Source organism: Ananas comosus, linkage group 23 (genome assembly GCF_001540865.1).
Source record: "Ananas comosus cultivar F153 linkage group 23, ASM154086v1, whole genome shotgun sequence".
NCBI classification, from domain to species: domain Eukaryota; kingdom Viridiplantae; phylum Streptophyta; class Magnoliopsida; order Poales; family Bromeliaceae; genus Ananas; species Ananas comosus.
In genome coordinates this window covers 4,334,082-4,353,132 of record NC_033643.1, presented here as the reverse complement: position 1 = coordinate 4,353,132, position 19,051 = coordinate 4,334,082, and the positions used below count along the sequence as shown (strand labels likewise).

The window sequence follows — 19,051 nt, the reverse complement described above, 5'->3', positions numbered from 1 at the left end:
AAATTTTCAGTTATATTTATTTAGTTTGTACGGAAAAAAATGAATAAAAAAAAAAGTGGAATACAATAAATAATTTTATTCATAAAAAACTGAAACTACCGCTGGGCGAAAAAGTAATCTTTTAGCCCGCTCAGAAATTTGCTTTTCATAAGTACCTCCATAAAATTTATATTTATAAAATTTGCTTTATCTCTATCTTGCGAGCGTCACGTGAACGTGATAGCAGTTTAAGTTGAATATAATGAATCATTAACAGTGTTTGGATACGGTAAATTACACCGTATCCTTCCTAAATTCAAAATTTCAAATATTATATAATACTATGATAGAAAAATAATGGAATACAGTGAATCATTCACCATATGTTTCACTGTGTCCAAATACGATAAATAATTCACCGTGTTCAACTTAATACATACCGCTATCCATGATCGCATGACGCTCGTGTGGATTACAGTGAACCATTCACCATGTGGTTCATCGTGTCCAAATACGATAAATGATTCACCGTGTTCAACTTAACCTATATCGCCGTCTATGTTCGCGTAGCGCTTACATGATAAAAATAGCGTAAATATTGCAAATATAAATTTCATAAAACTATTTATAAATTTTTTTTTAAGCGGCTAAATACAAAAAAAAAGGCCTTTTCGCATAAAAAATTCACTTATTTTGGGCTTTTGCAAAATCGGGTCACCTTTTTCGTTTTTGCAGATTCGGTCCGCTTTTTCAGCAAACTGACCAAAATACCCTTATTACTTTTTCTCTTTTCTCTTTCTCTCTCCTCTTCGTTCTCTCGTTCTTTTTTTTTTTCGCGCGAAAAAAAAGCGAAGCGCCGGAGCAGCCGCCATGCGCTGCTTCTTCTCTTCTCTGCAGTGACAATTTTTTTTTTTCTTTCTTCTTTCTTCTCTTACTCCTGCCTACTGCGGAGGATTTTTTTCCCTCTTCTTCTTCTTCTTCTTGCTTTTTCTTTCTGTAAAGCAACGCGCCACCCAGCGACCGGCCTCCCCACAGCTCCCCGCCGCGTCGCCCGCACGCCCGCCGTGCTAAGGCCGGGGAAGCTCCGTCTTCGTCACCTCAACCCCCCGGCGCGACTCGGGCCCGCCACCGTCTCGCTTTTTCGCCCGCGCGAGGCGCAACCGGCGCCCGGGCGCCGCGCGCGATTTCTACTAGTTTCCGAGGAAGGCCGCCGCGTGCGGACCTACGAGCCCGATCCCTTGACCACCGACTGCACATGCCGCGACCCCCAAGCCGGGGAACTCTTACTTCTCCCCGTGCCTGACCCGAGCCCGACACCGCGGCGCGATTTCACCTTTACAACAATTAATGGTGGTAATGGGCACCAATTACACCATTACGAAAGAACCCGGCCAAGCCCGAGACTACGAGCGCCGCGCGAGACCGCGGTCGACGTGCGCCCTCCTTCGCGGCGACGGCTGACGGAGGGAGGAGGCGTGCGTGCAGGCGCCGAGTCTCGGAGGGGAGCTCGCCAAGCCTCGAACCGTCGCCTCGGCCGCCTCCGCTTGACAGCCCGACGCTCGCAGCGCTCGCGTGCGAACCGGCCGCCGTCGGCCTGCGGCGCCGCCGCGAGCTCCGCGGCAGAGCGCGGCTCGGGCGCGCTCGCGCGACGGCAGAAGATTCGTCCGCGCTGCTAGCGGGCCTGAAAGTGCACTGCGCAGGAACGAGGCACGGCGGGCCGCGTGGAGGGACATCGGAAATCGCTGAGGGGCATATGGTCGATGGGAGCGGCCGTGCGCGCGGCGTCGGCGTCGAGCGTATCCTCCTCCTCCTCAGTCCGTCATCCATCATCTATCATCAATCATCATCGAAACAAATTATCAAACTACATGCCTCGGCACTCAAATACAAAACTCGCAATACGACTATTTTTTATTTCTCAACAAAGCAGAGCTGGATAACCCATTTCATTTTCTATCTTCACCGTTTCCTTTTCACTCGAGACTAATCACACTCCATAGTATTCGATATACGCACACACAAAATAGAAAATCACGAAAAAAAAGGAAATTACAATCGCACTGCCGTTCGAGATCTCGGCACTAAGAACGGCTGAGATCGACTTTCACGCCTTCTCCTCCCATGCCCGCACTGACCTCGTGCATGACCCGCCTCAAACTCGGGCTCCCCCGCGACGCAAAGCCGCGCCAGCTTCCCGGATTCACCATCTCCGCGGCCTCGCTCCCACGTCGTACTCCGCGCCAAGCGCGTCCAACAAAACCCCAATTCCCGGCCAGCGTAGCCGCGGCCTCCGCGCAGCGCGGGGACCGCAATGCGGGCCGTCAGACCACTCCCCGAGAACCCTCGCGCGTCGCCGTCGCCATGTATAGGAGATCAGCGCTAAAGCTCTGCCTGCCAAGGCCAGCACGCAACACAGTGCGCAGGTCTCCCACGACGGTGAACAGAGTGGCCGTGTTCTGCGTACTGCCCCCCCAAGCCGAGCTCTACCCGCGAAGTCTCGGGGTGCAGCGCACGCACGGAGGGCCGTGCATCCGCGCGGCCTGCGGGCGTCGGGTCGACGAGGCGCGGGGGGTCCGGGGTCGGCTAGAACTCGAGTGCCGGTGCAACGCCAAGCCTCCCTGCTCGCATCTGCCGTCGCCGCGGAGGAGGCGGCAACGCAACAGCCGGCGGCTCCTCATGCGCAGCGCGCTCCGCTGTCGGCTTCGGCCGGTCCTTCGTAAAGGTGTAATGTGCACTATTAACCATTAATGGTGTATTCACGATAACTGGGTAATTGTGAATCGCGCGGCGGTGTCGGCTCGGGGCGGCGCGGGGAGGAATACAAGCCCCCGGTTGACGGGACTCGGGGTCCGAGACCGCGGGCTTCATCAGTCACGACAGCGGGGCCATTGCTCGGCAATAGTCGGGAAACGCGTGGCGCCGGCGCCGGCGCCGGTTGCGCCCTCGCGGCGATGGTCGGGCTCGGGGTCGGCGCGGGGGAGGTCGACGAGGAAGTAGAGCTTCCCCGGCTTGAGCGGGGCGTCGGGGTCGAGCGGTCGGGCTCTGTGGCGAGGCCGGAAGTCGCCGTGCGCGCTCCGTGCTCTTACAGGAAGAAAAAGAAGAAGAAGAAGAAGAAGAAGAAGAAGAAGAAGAGGGAAAAAAAAAAAGCTCCAGCAGTAGGAAAAAGAAGAAGAAAAAGAAAAAGAGAAAAAAAATTGCTCATGCAGGAAGAAGAAGAAGAAGAGCCCGCCTAGCGGTGCTCCGGCCTTCGCTTTTTTTTTTCGGCGGAAAAAAAAAAAGAACGAGAGAACGAAGAGAGGAGAGAGAAAGAGGAAAGAGAAAAAGTAATGAGGGTATTTTGGTCAGTTTGCTGAAAAAACGGACCGAATCTGCAAAAACGAAAAAGGTGACCCGATTTTACAAAAGCCCAAAATAAGTGGATTTTTTATGAAAAAGGCCAAAAAAAAGCCCAAAAATAACTTTTTTTGGTCACGTTGACTGCCACGTGTCACCTCAAGGAGTACTAATATATTTGCAGAGATCAACAATAATAATAATGCACAGCCTACCCCAAAATGTACCCCAAAAACCCCTAACATCACAATGATTGGGCCATCTCAGTTATTTATCAAGATTGTGTTTAGATGCATGAATAACATATTTGGTATATCTTTTTGATTTATTTAGGAGATTTATATTTTGAACGTGGAGAAGTGTGTACAAATGTTTAAAATGAATTATCAGTTAAAATGAATTATCATAACTGACCTTTAAATATATATTTTTTGGAATAAGAAAAATTATCTCGTAAGCAAAATATACTATTCTATCGAATTATCGATAACAAGAGGAACCTTTAAAGAAATAAAAATCAAATTCTTTAGTTACAATCATATTAAAAAATTCTCATACCAAATAAATTATATCCGGATAATTTATTCTAACATTCAAATAGGACCTTAGGTAAAAATCTATAAAGCTTGCCTGAAACTGCAAATAATTTGGATTTGAATCAACCTTTCAATTTATAAGATTTAAGTAATTTGATGACTATTTAGATAAAAAATTTAATATAATTATTTATTTTAATAAATATAAAATATGCTAATAGAATCCGTAAAAATAAACGATGCATTCAAAATTTGAAATTAAAAAATCACTAATTGGCTTAAATAAAAAAAAATAAAAGATCAAATGGTAAAATCAAAATTTTAAAATATTAAATCCAAAAAGGTGGTAGTTGAGATAAGTTTTATTTGTTTTTACCAATAATTTAAAGAAGATAAGTTTGATAATTCTTGAAAAAAAATATGCATCATTTCTTAATTCTTGTAAATTACAAGTTTTATTGAATTTTTTTGTATTCAGTATTTACACTATATATATATAGAGAGAGAGAGAGAGAGAGAGTGTGTGTCTGGCTACTATACTCTTATAAGTATAAATCTTTTATATTCATAAACTTTTGACTATTTTCATCCGTTAGATGATATTATTCAACCAACCATACACTCAACTCTAGAATAGCATTTGGTTTGGGCTTGGGGGGGATTAACGGGTTATCCCCTTTTATCTCCAAAACTTATTTTGGGCGAACCCCACCTTTAACGGGTTATTTGATAACCCGTTAAGGGTGGGGTTAGCTAACTCCACCCCCCTTGGAATAGGGTGGAATTAGCTAATCACACCCCTATTTAATATTTAAATTTAAATTTAAAAATTAAAAATTTATAATTTATAATCTTAAAATTAATATTTAAAAATTTAAATTTAAAATTTAAATTTTAAAATTGTTATTTTTAATTATTTAAAATTTAAATTTGATATTTTATATTTGTAAATTTATATTTAATTTAAAATTTATAACTTTAAATTTTTAAATTTGTGATTTAAAAATTTAGATTTTAAATTTTAAAATTTTCTAGTTTAAAGTTATCTATTTAAATTTGAAATTTTTAAATACAAAATAAAAAAATTTATGGTTTAAATATAATAATTAGAGCAGATATTATTATTTTTATTTAACTACCCACTATTCTTCTTCTTCCTTTTAGCCTATCCAACACTATTTTATTTTATTTCCGCGAACAGCTCAATTTTTACCAAGAGCAGAAATTACACCGTATTCCGGTGTTACACCTGAACTGTGTATACTATTTCTGGAATAATGTCTTACTATTAACCCCGAACCCAAACGAAGCTCTAGGGGTCACTATCGTCCTTAATCAGAGACTACTATCATTTGTAACCGGGATATCCCTTCATCTAGAACGGCCGAAAATTTATAGTACAAGATGTTAATATTCATAAGAAATATAATAACTCAGCATACGTATATATACGGTAGTAATATATTAGTATATATATAATATATTATTATATATAATGTATATATAGTATATAATATATAATATAGAGTTGTGGCTGGTTACGTAATGCGAAGCACGGGAGGCCTCCGTCGCTTTCAAGCTCGTTTTCGATATTCTGACTTTTTTCGAATCGTCGATCCCGTTAGAGTTGATCTAGGAGTATTTGAAGTACCTAGAAAATAATTTTGCGATTTTTCGAATATCATTTGCCTAGTGATCGCAGGGGCTCAAAATCAATAATTTTAACGGCCTTCGTGTGAGCCGGTTACAAGTTTAACGGGGTGTAGAAATATCCAAATCACATGAAATTTGATAGCAAAATCTTCTTTATACCATGTAAAACAAGATCAATACTTTGATCTAAAAATTTTATGTCATTCATCATTATTTTGTTGATTTTAGATTTATTTTTCAGCCGCTGATTTTGAGCCACTTCGATCACTATGCAAGTGGATATCGAAAAATCACAAAATTTATTTTCTACATACTTCAAATACTCTAGATCAAGTCTAACGGAGGCCGATCGTCGATTCGAAAAATCGAACATCGAAAATAAAATAGAAACACGAAACCCTCCGTACTTCTATAAGTATACTAGCCGCACTCTATATACTGTAACTTGTATAGTCAATTTAACAAGACAAATTGGCTCACGAATTGACCAGAATCTTATGATAGGGACCCCCGTGTTATAGCAGGGTGGGGCTAAGGGGTGTCAAACGGGGCCGGCGGCCCGCCCCGCCCGGCCCGGCACGAGAGTGGTCCGGGCAGCACGGCACGGAGTACTGTAGCGTGCCGTGCCGGCCGTCCGACCAATTGGAATCGGGTCGTGCTGGGCCTTGGTCCCGCGGCCCGATGGCCCGGCACGGCCGGCCACGACACGGCCTGGCCGCTGCGGGCCAGAGAGGGGTACCCGGCCCCGGCACGCACGGCACGGCCGGCCGTTGTGGCCCTGCCGGGCCATACACTGTAGCATGCCTTTATGGGCTGTTGCTTGGGGTCTTCCCAAGGATCTTTGGGCTTGGACTAAAATGTCCTTCCCAACAGTCAAAATTTTGACTGTTGGGAGGGTATTTTGCTCAAAAGATTTAAATTTTAATGATTTTTATAAATATCTTACTTTATGAATTTGAAATTTTAAAAATGTATTATTTTTTTAGAAATTCAATTTCTCTTAAATAATAAAAAAGTATTAAAAATATTTTTTTCTGAAAAAAAAAATTCTGGAAAAAAAAAACTGTGGAAAGGAGAAAAAAAGAAAGGGCCTGGTAGCCTGGCAGGCTGGCACGAAGCCCGGCCCGGCCCGGCACGGCCCGTGCTGGGCGGGCCCGGGGGCCGGGCCGGGTCTTCTACTTCATGGAAACGGGCCGGCACGGCACGGCCCGGATTAAGAACCGGGTCGGGCCGGGCCGACCAGTGGCCCGATTTGGCCCGAAAAATGTGGGCCGTGCCAGCCCGGCACGGCCCACATTACATCCCTAGGTGGGGCCCTCCATCTAACCACTCTCACCAATTTCCACGCGCCAATTGGAAAAAAGAAAAAACTTTTTTTTTTTAATTATGTAAGTAGTCAATTGGCTCACGCGCCAATTGGCTCACGGAATTGCACTTAACAATCTTGTGGTTTTATTTTATGTTAACAAAAAAGATGTGTCGTCAAATGAGAAATAACATAAAGTATCTTGAAAATTACGGGGTGGTATCCTGTTTAACAATAAATTTTTACAGCAAAATAAGCAATACAATCGCAGAATGTTTAGATGTAATTTTTAGAACCATGAAAGAAGCAAAGTAAAATGCACTATATATATCGTATAACAGTTAAGCGCAACTGTTTTGAGCAGCAAGTGGCAAAGTCAAAATACCGTTGATTTACTTAAATTGAATAAATTAATTGATTGGATAGTAAAATAAAATTTTAAAAGCTGAGTAACCAAATAAATGAGCAAGTGAAAGACGAGTAACCAGCTTGTGTTACTTTGGTGCTTTAACCGGCTTGTGTTCGGCTTTTTTATTAAATGAGCGAGTGGAAGACGAGTTGAACTTTCTAGTTAGCAAGCCGACACAAGTTAGGATCAACTCGCTTATGTTCGGCTCGATATAATTTGAATATATATATATATTTCAAATTTTTAGGGTTAACCTGCTCGTGTTTGGCTCGATATAACTTATATATATAGATTTTCCAAATTTTTGGGGTCAACCCGCTTATGTTCGGCTTGATATAACTTAAATATATATATTTTTTAAATTTTTACTATTTAGATTTTAGGTCAACCCAAATATAAAGAGACTTATATTTTATAAAATTTCAATCGTTAGATTCAAATTTTCTATTTTAATTTTTTTTTTTTTTTTAATTTTACGCCTGGCAATAGGACTGACAATCTAATCTGCTATTCGCAAACTAGCTCGTGTTTGGCTCATCGATAAACAAATAGAATACGAGTTGAATTTTTTAGCTCGATATTTTAGTGACCCACTCATTGTTTGACTTGTTTAGTAAATGGGCGAATATTAGTCAACTTTAGCTCATGGTTGACAATCCTACCTACAAGTTACAACTAAGCAAAAAAAGAAAAAAAAACTTAAAATACCACCTTGTGGTTTCGTACTTTCTCACTTTAGTATCCTATGGTTTAAAGTGTATCACTCTCGTACCTTGTTGTTTTATTTTTCTTTTTGTTATCCCCTCTATTAATTTTTTTTTTGTTAAATCAGTGATAAAGTTAAAACTAATAAAGGATACTAAAGCGGATATTCGATAAACTATAGGTGAGGCATCTGAAGTTTTTTGTATATGATTCAACTAAAAGTTAACGAAAGCGCTGACGAAGAGAGAAAAATGAGACCGCAGGGTACTAAATTGATACAATTTAAAATCACATGATACTAAAGTGAAAAAGTATGAAACTACATGGGTGGTATTTGAAGTTTACCCCGCATTAAAAAAAAAAAGAATAATTGAAGGGTCTATTTCAAATACGAGTATAGTTGAGGGTTCTCCATACTTTTTTTTTTTTTTTTTTTAAGGCGAAGACTTGTTTCCGTGCGAAATTTCCCGGGAACTTCCCTTCCCTCCATTTTCTCTTTTTCTTCTCTCTCTCTCTCTCTCTCTCTAAAAATATATAGCTCATTATAGCTCATTTTCCTCCACATTCCCCATGGCTACACCTCCCACTTCGCCCCCCTCGTCACCAACCTCGGAGCTCTGGCGGCGTCTCATCCTGTGAGTGCGATTAGGTTTAGGGTTAGGGTTAGGATTTTACTCGCTTCGGATCTTCACTGGAGCTCCTTCTTGAGGCTGATTGCGAGTTTTTTGTTTGTTTGTTTCTTTAATCCTCACTTATCGTTGGTCGCAGGGAGATGATGATGGGAGAGGAGTTTTGGCGGTTCCTTTCACAGAAGGTCGAATCGATGGTTCGGAGAGCGGTAAGAGCTCGATTGCATTCTCTCGATCGTAAATTTTTGTGGGTTGAGATCAAATAACGGCTTTTTTATTTAGCGCTTCTCCACACCAGTGCCTTGTGGTTTCATTTGTGTTGCTTAGGTGCTTTGCGATTTATGCTTTTGTGCTAGCGTCGAACAATGGCTCTTTGTTGTAGAGCAACTTCACGTCTGTTCTCTGTGATTTCCTTTTGAGTTACGTAGGTGATTTAAGGTTGATCTAGTTATCAAGATTCTAAATTTTAATGGGTTGAGATCAAAATATGTCTCTTTGCTATAGCTCATTTTCACGTCGATGCCCTGTAGTCGAGTTACTTTGGTGCTTTAAGGCTTATCTCGTTATCAAGATTGCAAATTAGTATGTGTTAGTATCGAAAGATGGCTCTTTGGTATAGAGCATCTTCATGCTGGTTTTTTGTGATCTCATTTGAGTTACGTAGGTGATTTAAGGTTGATCTAGTTATCAAGATTATAAATTTTAATGGGTTGAGATTAAAATATGGCTCTTTACTATAGCTCATTTTCACATCAATGCCCTGCAGTTGAGTTAGGTGCTTTAAGGCTTATCTCGTTATCAAGATTGTAAATTTTTATGTGTTAACATCAAAAAATTGTCTCTAGGGTGTATAGCATCTTCACGCCGATTCCCTGTGATCTCATTTGAATACCTGATCTCACTATCAAGATTCTAAATTTTTATGGAAAAACACCTAAAAATGGCTCTTTGCTATAGCTCTTATTCACGTCGATGCCCTGTAGTTGAGTTACTTAGGTGCCTTAAGATTTTTCTTATTGTCCAGATTGTAAATTTGTATGTGTTAGCATAAAAAAAGGCTCTTTGGTATATAGCATCTTCACGCTGGTTCACTGTGATTTCATTTGAGTTACCTAGGCGATTAAGGTTGATCTTGCTATCAAGATTCTAAATTTTTATGAGATAACACCTAAAAATGGCTCTTTGCTACTCATTTTCACGTCGAAGCCCTGTAGTTGAGTTATTTAGGTGCTTTTAGATTTATCTCGTTATCCCGATTGTAAATTTGTATGTGTTAGCATAAAAAAAAGGGTCTTTGGTATGAGCATCTTCATGCTAGTTCACTGTGATTTCATTTGAGTTACTTAGGCGATTTAAGGTTGATCTTGTTATCAAGATTCTAAATATTTTATGGGATAACGCCAAAAATGGCTCTTTGCTATAGCTCATCTTCATAACTTTAGCTACTGATATAACTCGACTATCGTAACTTGTCAGAGACATACTTAATTGTCATATTATTTTCTGTAACAGGTATGTCAAGAGCTGGAAAAGAGACTTCACAACTACATAAACCCAATTCCCAGGCATAGTATTTGCTTTAATAATTGCTGCTTCTGACTGTTGATTTCATTACAGAGATTTCATTATAGAATATAATATATCTTCTTGCATATTGATATGTAAAATAACCTTTTCGTTGCTATGAATTCGTAGTTCACTGCGTTTTAGTATGCTAAGCTGGCTACTGCTCTTCAAATGCTTCATTAATACAATATTTGGTGAATAGCAATCTATCTTGTTTTATGTATGGAGAAAGTATAGCATAATTTCCAACCATAATAGGGGAAACAAGTTTCACATTTAAAGCAGCTGTTAATTGCTTTACTTAATTTTTGCTGGCCTTGTAAATATAAGGGAAACTTCAAAACAACCGCCTCAGGTATAGGACATTTGCAGTTTACTATCCGGTGGTTCAAAGAGTAGTACTTGTTAACTCGCATTTTGTATTTCTGTTTTCTGTAGGGACTTGCTGTTTACATGTGGCAGCAAAGTGCTTCTTTTACAAACCACAGGGCTTTAAGTGTAAATTGTGGGATGTAGTCTGTAAAATGCTGTACTTTGCTACCCTATTTAATGGCAAATCCTTACAGGAAACAAAAACCAAAATCATAGGGTGGACAAAATGCTATTATTTGAAGTTTTTCCTCGGTATAATTTTCTACTTCTTCGTCAATCTCGACTATATGTTTATATTTCTTTCTTGTTGTAGACTATTTCGCTGGCAGGACTGATTTTGAAGCTTTCCTTCAGTATACTTTTTTACTTTTTCGTCAATGTCAATTGGATGTTAATTGTACTCTTATTATTTTTTTTCTTTCATATGCCGTTTGGCACATTATGTTTAATTGTTTCCTATGTTCTTCTTATAGACAACTAGTTGGTGGAGCTCAGCATGCCAGATATCATCTAAAATTCCAGAACAAGATATGTCGTTCTCTTCATACCTTCAGAAAAATAGAAGGAGAGACGGGGAGTGATGTCGAAATAGCTTTATTTGATACTGATAAAAAAGTAATTGTCACATCTGGTCCTCTTTCTTCAATTAAAGTTGAGATTGTTGTCCTTAATGGTGACTTCAATAATGACGATCGAGAGACTTGGAGCGAGGAGGAGTTTAATAGAAGAATAGCACTTCCACGAGATAACAAAGGACAATTACTCAAAGGAGAACGATTTATCAAGCTGAATAATGGGATTGGTTCTGTTGGGAATATCGCTTTTACAGATAATTCCAGTTCTCGAAAAACTAAAACATTTAGGCTTGGGGTGAGATATGCTCAAAGTGCGCCAAATGGAGAAAGAATTCTAGAAGGAATAACTGAACCTTTCAGGGTGAAGGAATGCCGAGTGGAATGTAAGTTTAATTTGAAGTTTCTATATTTGGCTTTCCAATTCATTGGTTTATTGACATTAGTATGATTGATCAACACTGATTGTGAGGACTGAGTGATTATTGCCTGAACCTGGACCACCACATTAGTTGTGGACTGCCTATCTTACCTCGCTCGATCCCTTTCATACTTCCAACCCAACCAACCAATTTACATTTTGCAAAAAGTTAGTTTTGAGTCAAGCAAAGGTGGTGAATCGACAATAGGGATTAAAAATAAAAGGATTGGTTGGAGGGAGATGGGATGAGTGGTCCACGACTGATGTAGTGGCGTAGGTACAGGCCATTGTTTCTTGTTCTTGAGTACAACAGGGCACTCAATTTAAATCTCTATTTTATTTATTATTTTGGGGACTGACTCATGGATGAGAACTTGCTCACAGGACAAAACAAAGAAAAGACATAAATATATAATCAACACCAACATGACAATAAGAGCTTGATCCTTTTGCAAATCCTTATTTCTTATTGATTTCTGAAAACTATTCTATCTTATGTGAAGATAATCTCTTAGTATTCTTTAGAATGCAATGTAGTAATATAGAGGCTGGTATTGATTACTGAAGGGCTATTGTCCGATGCTACAATTTGGCGGTGAAAAATCAGTCTATTTTTCTTTTATGCTACCTTGTCTAATTGATTTTAAGAGACCTTTTTTGAAAAGGTAGCAAAAGAAACTTGTTATGTACTATTTGTTGATAGACTCCTTGTGATTGTTGATTTACATTAAAAAGATTTTCATATGAAACTATTCTTTGTACAACAGTATCTGGACATTGTGGAATTAATTGCTACTTTATACTATGTAGATCTCTCTATACCTAATAGAAGCACAGCACATATATTTAGAAAATGGAGAATATTGAAAATTTGTTTAATCTAGATCTCATCTCTCTTGTTTCTTATGCCATACTTTTAGCTGAATTTCCTTCACGAAACTCTAAATAAATGATATTAAATTATATGGAGACAATTTCTTCAATTGTAGAAACTTTTTTTTTTTTTTTCGAGAGAAAGATGGCATGCTATCTACTTCGTATATATATATTTTTTTGAAATGAACTCAGCTAGAAATGTGAAGCAATTAGGCTTCAACTTGGGATCCGGGGTACCAACCATCAAGTCTTTAGCCAACTGCGCTAGGTATGGTTGGTTCAATTGTAGAATCCATTGAGCACAAGAGACTACATATTTTGATTTCTGATACTGCATTGTTGTTTAACGGAAGCACATACTGCTGTAATTTCTTCTTTACTCTTGGTATCTGAGCCTATTGGTTTCAATATGTTCAGCGTCTCAAAAGCGTCATACTCCTTCATTGGATGACGAAGTTTGGCGGCTTAAACACATTTCGAATGGTGGTAAATTTCACGAGACTTTTCAACGACATGGTATCAAAACTGTGCAGGACTTCTTGAGATATTACAATATGGAGAAAGGCAAGCTGCGAGATGTAAGCTATGAGTTTGGTGTGTACTATTTTGTCTTGCTAGCAAGGCAAGAATTTACCAACACCCTCTCAAGTATAGGTCATTCGAAAACAGGACACTGAACTGTAGCTTTTTGGATTTTGAGCCCCACAACTAACATTTTAATTTCAGATACTGTAAGATCTTAATGCTTCTGCCAAAATAGTTATGGAATATTCCATCAAGTAGTGCAATGTTCATTAATTACAAATATCCCGTGAAAAATTAAAAGGATCGCTATGTTCTGTACGAATTTTTGAAAACATGCTACTTGAGGGGTTCAAATCTGAGAAAAAGATTAAGTTAAAGGTCCTGTTTACAAATGACCTCTTAGTGGGACTAGAGATATGTCTGTATGTTTTTGCCTACTATCAACTAATAGTAACTTTCATACTGAGGAAAGGAAAATACTAATGGAAACATACTTTTTGTCGCCCTATTTGCAGATTCTTGGTAGTAGGATGTCAGAAGGTTGCTGGAAAGAGATTTATGTGATCCAGGAGACAAGCTCTATTCTTATTCCATGAGAGAGAATAGCACTGTTGTACCTGTTGTACTTTTCTTCAACTCTATTTATCATCTTGTTGGTGTGAAATTTGGTGACTGTTATACCACCCTTGATAATCTCGACACATCCCAACAGGTGCTTAATTTTTTTTTTCCTTAGAACCCAGCTCATGAATTACTTTATCCTTTTTCTTTTTTTTAATTTTTTGAGGAAAAGGGGTATACCCTGTTTATGATTTACAAACATTTTTATTGAATGCTCGGTCAAAGAGCTGGGCAGAAAGGGCTTTCTCATCATTAAGACAATGCATTCATTCACATTTTCCAGAAATTGTTGTTTAAAGATTTTAATTGTGAAGCTGTATATGTTCTGTTTATATTTGGTTACATGTTCTACTGAAGTTGGTGATGCCAACAACTAACAACCAAATTCTTTAAATTAAAGAGTCCCCTGTTTTTTCATCAAGAATAGCTTGTTATTTTCTACATCATAGAAGCTGATATGCTGACAAATAATCCCATTTATTTGGTTGCAGGGTTCAGTGGAATCATGGAAAAATCTAGCATATAGAAACATAAATGGCATAAAATTTGATCATAGATTGATTAACGGCCGTCCTATGCCTCTCCTTTCGAGTGATGTTACTTGCATACCAGGATCAAGTTCACTGTCACTGCATATTTCCAACTTCCAGATAAGAAATTCTGGTAAATTCCTATTCACTGCTTGATGACTTAATGTTATATATAAATATTTTTTACCTCCCCCAAATACATTCTGGAATCAATCCATTTAAATTTTTTACATATATAATGCTGTCAAATTTGAGTTTTCACAATAGCCTTATTTTACCTCCCTTAGTGCAATTTCTTACAATAGTAGCCTTATTTTACGTTAGGGTATCATCCAATTTATGTGGAAATTGATTTTTCTTTAGAAAATGTATGTTTTTGTAAGTGAAACGGTGTATATGCAAGACATTTATGTTTTTGTAGGGCATATATAAAAATTGAGATTTTCCAGGGGGATATATATATGTAAAAGTAGCTTTCTTTTAACTGTCCCATGATATGTTCTATCACTAACACAGCGATTTCGGCAGATCAAGTAGATTCTGCAAGCGGGGCTTCACATTATTTATTTATAGAAGACACTTCTATTGATCTGGATAATCATCAAACAGAACAATACACTTCATTTGCAGAAACAAATGTAAGTTGATTTCTGTTTGGAAATATTCCGAAAGTTCGTTTTGGCTTTTAACAATGAGCAACATAACGTATCCGGTTTTAGTTTGTTCAAGTATGACCGAACAAAAAGGACTCTCTTTTCACATGTATCCGTGCAAGTATGCGGCATTCACTAGATACCTTTGTAAAGTTGGTATTTGTATACGTGCCGCTAAAAGCTGTACTTATTTGCATTCATGCCCCTCTGGGGGTATATATGCATTTTATTTGCATGGATATCTCGGCAGGGACGTGCGTGCAAATAAGCCTAATTTTTAGGAGGTAGCACACAAGTCAACTGCCGGGGATATTTGCACAATTTCACATATTTAAAAGGTGTATATGCAATAAAAAAGGTCTTCATTAAATATTGCAATCTTTGTAATTTCCATCTCGCATAATGATATTTTACTTGTCAAACAGCTACTTACTGTTAAAAGAGCCAAACTATTTAAACTGCCTCTTCAAATGTACTCAGATCTAATTGATTTTTCACTACTTTCATATATGTTAACGGCTTAACGCACGTGAAACCAAGTGTTCCCAATGGGAAAGTCAAGATGTGGTGCAGAGCTAACTCTTTTTAAGGACGTACTATACGGGATATAAGATATTGATTGATGTAGCAAATCCAACTTCTGATTGATTATTGTTTCATTATTTTCAAAGAGGAATACAGCAAATATTTCAGATTTTCTGTTCAATCAAAGTGGCAATCCTGTTTTGTCAATATAACAAAACCATAGGATAGAAGGACTCGAGCCAAGAATTTTCTGGATTTTAAGTCCTTGTAATCCTTCATGTGTACTTTTCTGACTGGTGACTACATGTCCAGGAAATACCAATGCCACACTATCTCAATTTGAGTGCTTCAGAGTAAAAAGAAATGTCTAAGTTTTCTAAAGAAATTAAATGAAACACAGAACAAACTTGATGTTATAATAAACTTGTTCAATAAGTAGATATTGCATTTCAAATTGATGCATCGGATAGTGAGAGGATCACTTTACATTCAAATGTTTTGCTTTATATAGACTCACAAAAAACTGACTACTAATATTTGGATACTGCGTTTTGATTGGATGGAAGGGCTGAAGACTATATAACTGGTATTTATATAAAGAAGATAATGTGGATAGCGAGGGTAATTGGAGGTCAAAGGAAATCTCAGACATTTGTTAGTTGAGACTGAAGATTAAAAAAAGGAAGATGAGGAGAGCAGTTATTTAGGCTTCAGTATATTTTTTTTCTTCCTAAGCTTAGAATATGTTAAAGTGGCTCTTTGTTGAAGCCTAATGTTATTTTTTACTTTTTTGATGGAGTATACTCTAAGCTAATATAATGCTCTATTACTTTTGTGTCGGAAATTGTAAAGTTTTAACATAACTTGGCGGAATATTTTGAAATCATCAAAACTGTCACAAAGTTATCACTAAAATCAAAGTTTTGAAATTGCTATTACCTATTTCAGAATGCACTTAGCTCGGTAAGGTCTGTCTGCTTTTTAACTTTAACCTATTTCCTTTGTTTCCTTATTTTTTTCAGAGTTTCGTTGATATTTACTGGAAAGTAATTCTCTTTTTTTCATGCTGCAGAACCTCCCACTAGAGATGGGTAACTCATCATTCGACAATATCTCAACGCTTGTGCCGAATTCAGAGTTTCCCAACCTACTAGCCACACATTATGGTAAATGGTTTTAGCAATTTTTTTGTATTCAGTTAAATAATTAGCTTATAATATGTTATGATGCTGAAGTAATGCCGAAACTTTTGGCAGCTTCAGAAGCATGTTACGAGAGTCAGCCTCATGCACTAGGCATTGAATCACTAAAGCACTCCCAGTCTATTGTAAAGGTAATTTTTGTTGATCAGTTTGTCTTTCAATAAGAAAAGTTACACTTTAAACGTTATCGTAATAGACTCTGTTTTCTACATACAATCAAGTTCATTTAACCTTAAATTTGGTGTTATGGCTAGGGAAAATTTCGATATTTTGACATGTGGTTTAATAAGAGCATTACATTGTAATGAAAGCTGCAAACTTGATTCTCTCTTTCAAAAAGTCTATATGACAGTCAGCTGCCTTTTGATTTGAGGTTATCAGGAATAAGTCTTTAGCATTTTCGGCTTTAAAAATGGATAGAGAATTTGCTACATTACAATCTCAAGTCCTTATATATGATCCATGCACCATTTGTAATATACTAACGTCTTTTTTTAGTTACATAAAAAAGGCTTCTATTAATATACGAATTTAACATCTATATGGTGATACAAACTTGGCATAGTATGAATTTGTACATCCAAGAATTGGAAAAGTTACTACAAAGTTGCTGCATTCGCCTGACCCATAGAATTTCCTTCTTTCTAATCTTTTTTGATCAGGATGCCTGGCTTGGAAGAGATAATTCTCTGGATTTCACCATTCCAATGGAAACTGCACCTATCCAGCCGGCAAATTGTGGTGCTTTATGCTCGATAACAACTCGACCATGAAATATGATTTTTTTTTTTTCCTCGAGTCTTAGCTTGTATTATTACGTGATTCCTAATCGAAGTTTAAACACCACAGATGAACAAGCTACTCAAGCGGGCTTTCAGAATCAAGCTGAGTCACCACCATTCATGGATCCTTTGAGAGTTGAATCCACTTTCTCGCGATTGTGCAGCTTTGATATGAGCTTCTTCGATGGGCCGATCTCTTTCTCGCGAATGAGCAGCTTTGGCATGAACAACTTCGATGGGCTGATCCCTGCCTCAGCGGGTGGTGAAACTAGTCGTAGCATCGCCACACCGTCGCCGCACCCTAGGTGGGTTAAGCTTCTTGCACCGATCAAATGGGTGCACTTCACTAAGAAGAGAAGGGCTCGGATTTTGATTCACCAAACCCTCGTCGCAGCAGTGTGAACTAACTTATGAACCAACTTATATCAAGGATGTATCTGTCAGATGTGATATAGAATAAAACAGCATTCTTTGTTACGTCGTACCATGTAGAAATGCATGTAGAGTTACAGTATAGTAGTTGTGTGGATAATTCTATAATGAAAAACTTGAATTATTTGTGTGTTTAGGCTTTTCTGTGATCTTGAATATGTTAAAAATAGGTTGGACAAAAGAGTATTATGCAACTTGGAAGTGAGATGGCTGCATTTTCCTAGATGCTACTGCTTAGCTTGTGTTTGTATATTTATGCTAAATTGCATTCCTTAAATATATCTTGAAACAATGAAGGCCAATTTGATGGCCTATTTGAATATGGAATTTTAGCAAATTTCATACATTGGATAGGAGATATGTTACATCAATGCCTCAAAAAAAAAAAATATAGTGATAGTTGAAAGAAAATAAAAAAGCCAATATAGGCATCTCTTTGATGCCTCACCTGCTTGTTTTTGATCAAGATGACTATAATCCAACATCTAGATGTGACATTAAACTAGAAGAGGTTTAAATAAAGTATGTATTTCATCTTCTGATGCCCCACCCTCTTGTTTTTGATCAAGATGAGATTATAATCCAACATCAAGATGTGACATTAAACTAGAAGAGGTTTAAAGTTTGTATTTCAGTTCATAGCTTTGTTTTTGTTTTTTTTTTTTTTTTTGAAATTTTGATTTTGACACCTTACGGTCAAGCTCTCTTTCAGTCAAACCATCTAAATTTTAACTAGAAGAAAGGTTGCAATACTACTACTGAGTGATAAAGATTGTCTTTTTTCTCACATTATTTGTAGGCCTTGTACCCATCTAAAGCCAAGGCTCAAGCCCAGATTTGAGCGTATACAAAGGTTTGAACTTCTGACCTCAAACTTAGCTACAGAAGACCTAATCACTAGACTGCAAATTTAAAACAATTATATATATACTTATTCCTACAAAAGGTTTTGTAATAACTGAGCTAAAAGCGAACAAACAAGAAATGGTTTTGAAAGCCTTTTCAAGAATGTGTAATGCAGTTTAGATTGTAGACAATCAAAATACAAGAAATAAGCCTGGAGCATAAAACTCTTCCAAAATTGGATGAGATGGTGGATAAGGATCCCAAAGAACAATGGCATCAAAGACCCAACAATCAATCAACAATGAACTGAGAAATATTTCAAATGTAAGCAAGCTTTATTCTGAGAATTGCATTTGTAAACACTGAAACTACTTCGGAAAAAGCATCACAAAACAATTAACATGTACTTCCTCAAGAACAAATGACAGGTAAATAAGATTTCTTTCTTCTACAATTCACATTTGAGCAAAACAAATCAACCTTCCTAACTGAGGGAACAGAAACCAAAAGATCAACAGGAAAGTCATAAAGGATAGCATCAGGCAGTTCCAGAAACTTTAGGTGAAGATTCGTTGCGA

At 38.0% G+C, this 19,051-nt stretch overlaps 1 protein-coding gene across 2 annotated transcripts; it reads left to right on the top strand.

Annotated features, from left to right (window-relative positions):
• Window positions 8,383-17,850, top strand: LOC109728056 (calmodulin-binding protein 60 D-like). 2 transcript variants are annotated; one of them, XM_020258335.1, is made up of 8 exons: window positions 12,796-12,935; window positions 13,398-13,594; window positions 13,995-14,166; window positions 14,562-14,671; window positions 16,284-16,377; window positions 16,468-16,544; window positions 17,076-17,154; window positions 17,263-17,850. In XM_020258335.1, the coding sequence occupies exons 2-8, from the start codon at window positions 13,475-13,477 to the stop codon at window positions 17,595-17,597; spliced, it is 987 nt and encodes a 328-aa protein (XP_020113924.1). In that variant the 5' UTR covers window positions 12,796-12,935; window positions 13,398-13,474; the 3' UTR covers window positions 17,598-17,850. The 2 variants fall into 2 exon arrangements, with proteins under 2 accessions (XP_020113925.1, XP_020113924.1); XM_020258336.1 differs by lacking the exons at window positions 14,562-14,671; window positions 16,284-16,377; window positions 16,468-16,544; window positions 17,076-17,154; window positions 17,263-17,850 and adding exons at window positions 8,383-8,556; window positions 8,690-8,759; window positions 10,063-10,115; window positions 10,962-11,446 and having other exon boundaries at window positions 12,775-12,935; window positions 13,995-14,128.

Coding starts and splice junctions, on each gene's coding strand:
- LOC109728056 (XM_020258335.1), top strand. CDS start 13,475: ATGAGAGAGAATAGCACTGTTGTACCTGTTGTACTTTTCTTCAACTCT. Junction 13,595..13,994: donor ATCTCGACACATCCCAACAG/GTGCTTAATTTT, acceptor ATTTGGTTGCAG/GGTTCAGTGGAATCATGGAA. Junction 16,545..17,075: donor ACTCCCAGTCTATTGTAAAG/GTAATTTTTGTT, acceptor TTTTTTGATCAG/GATGCCTGGCTTGGAAGAGA.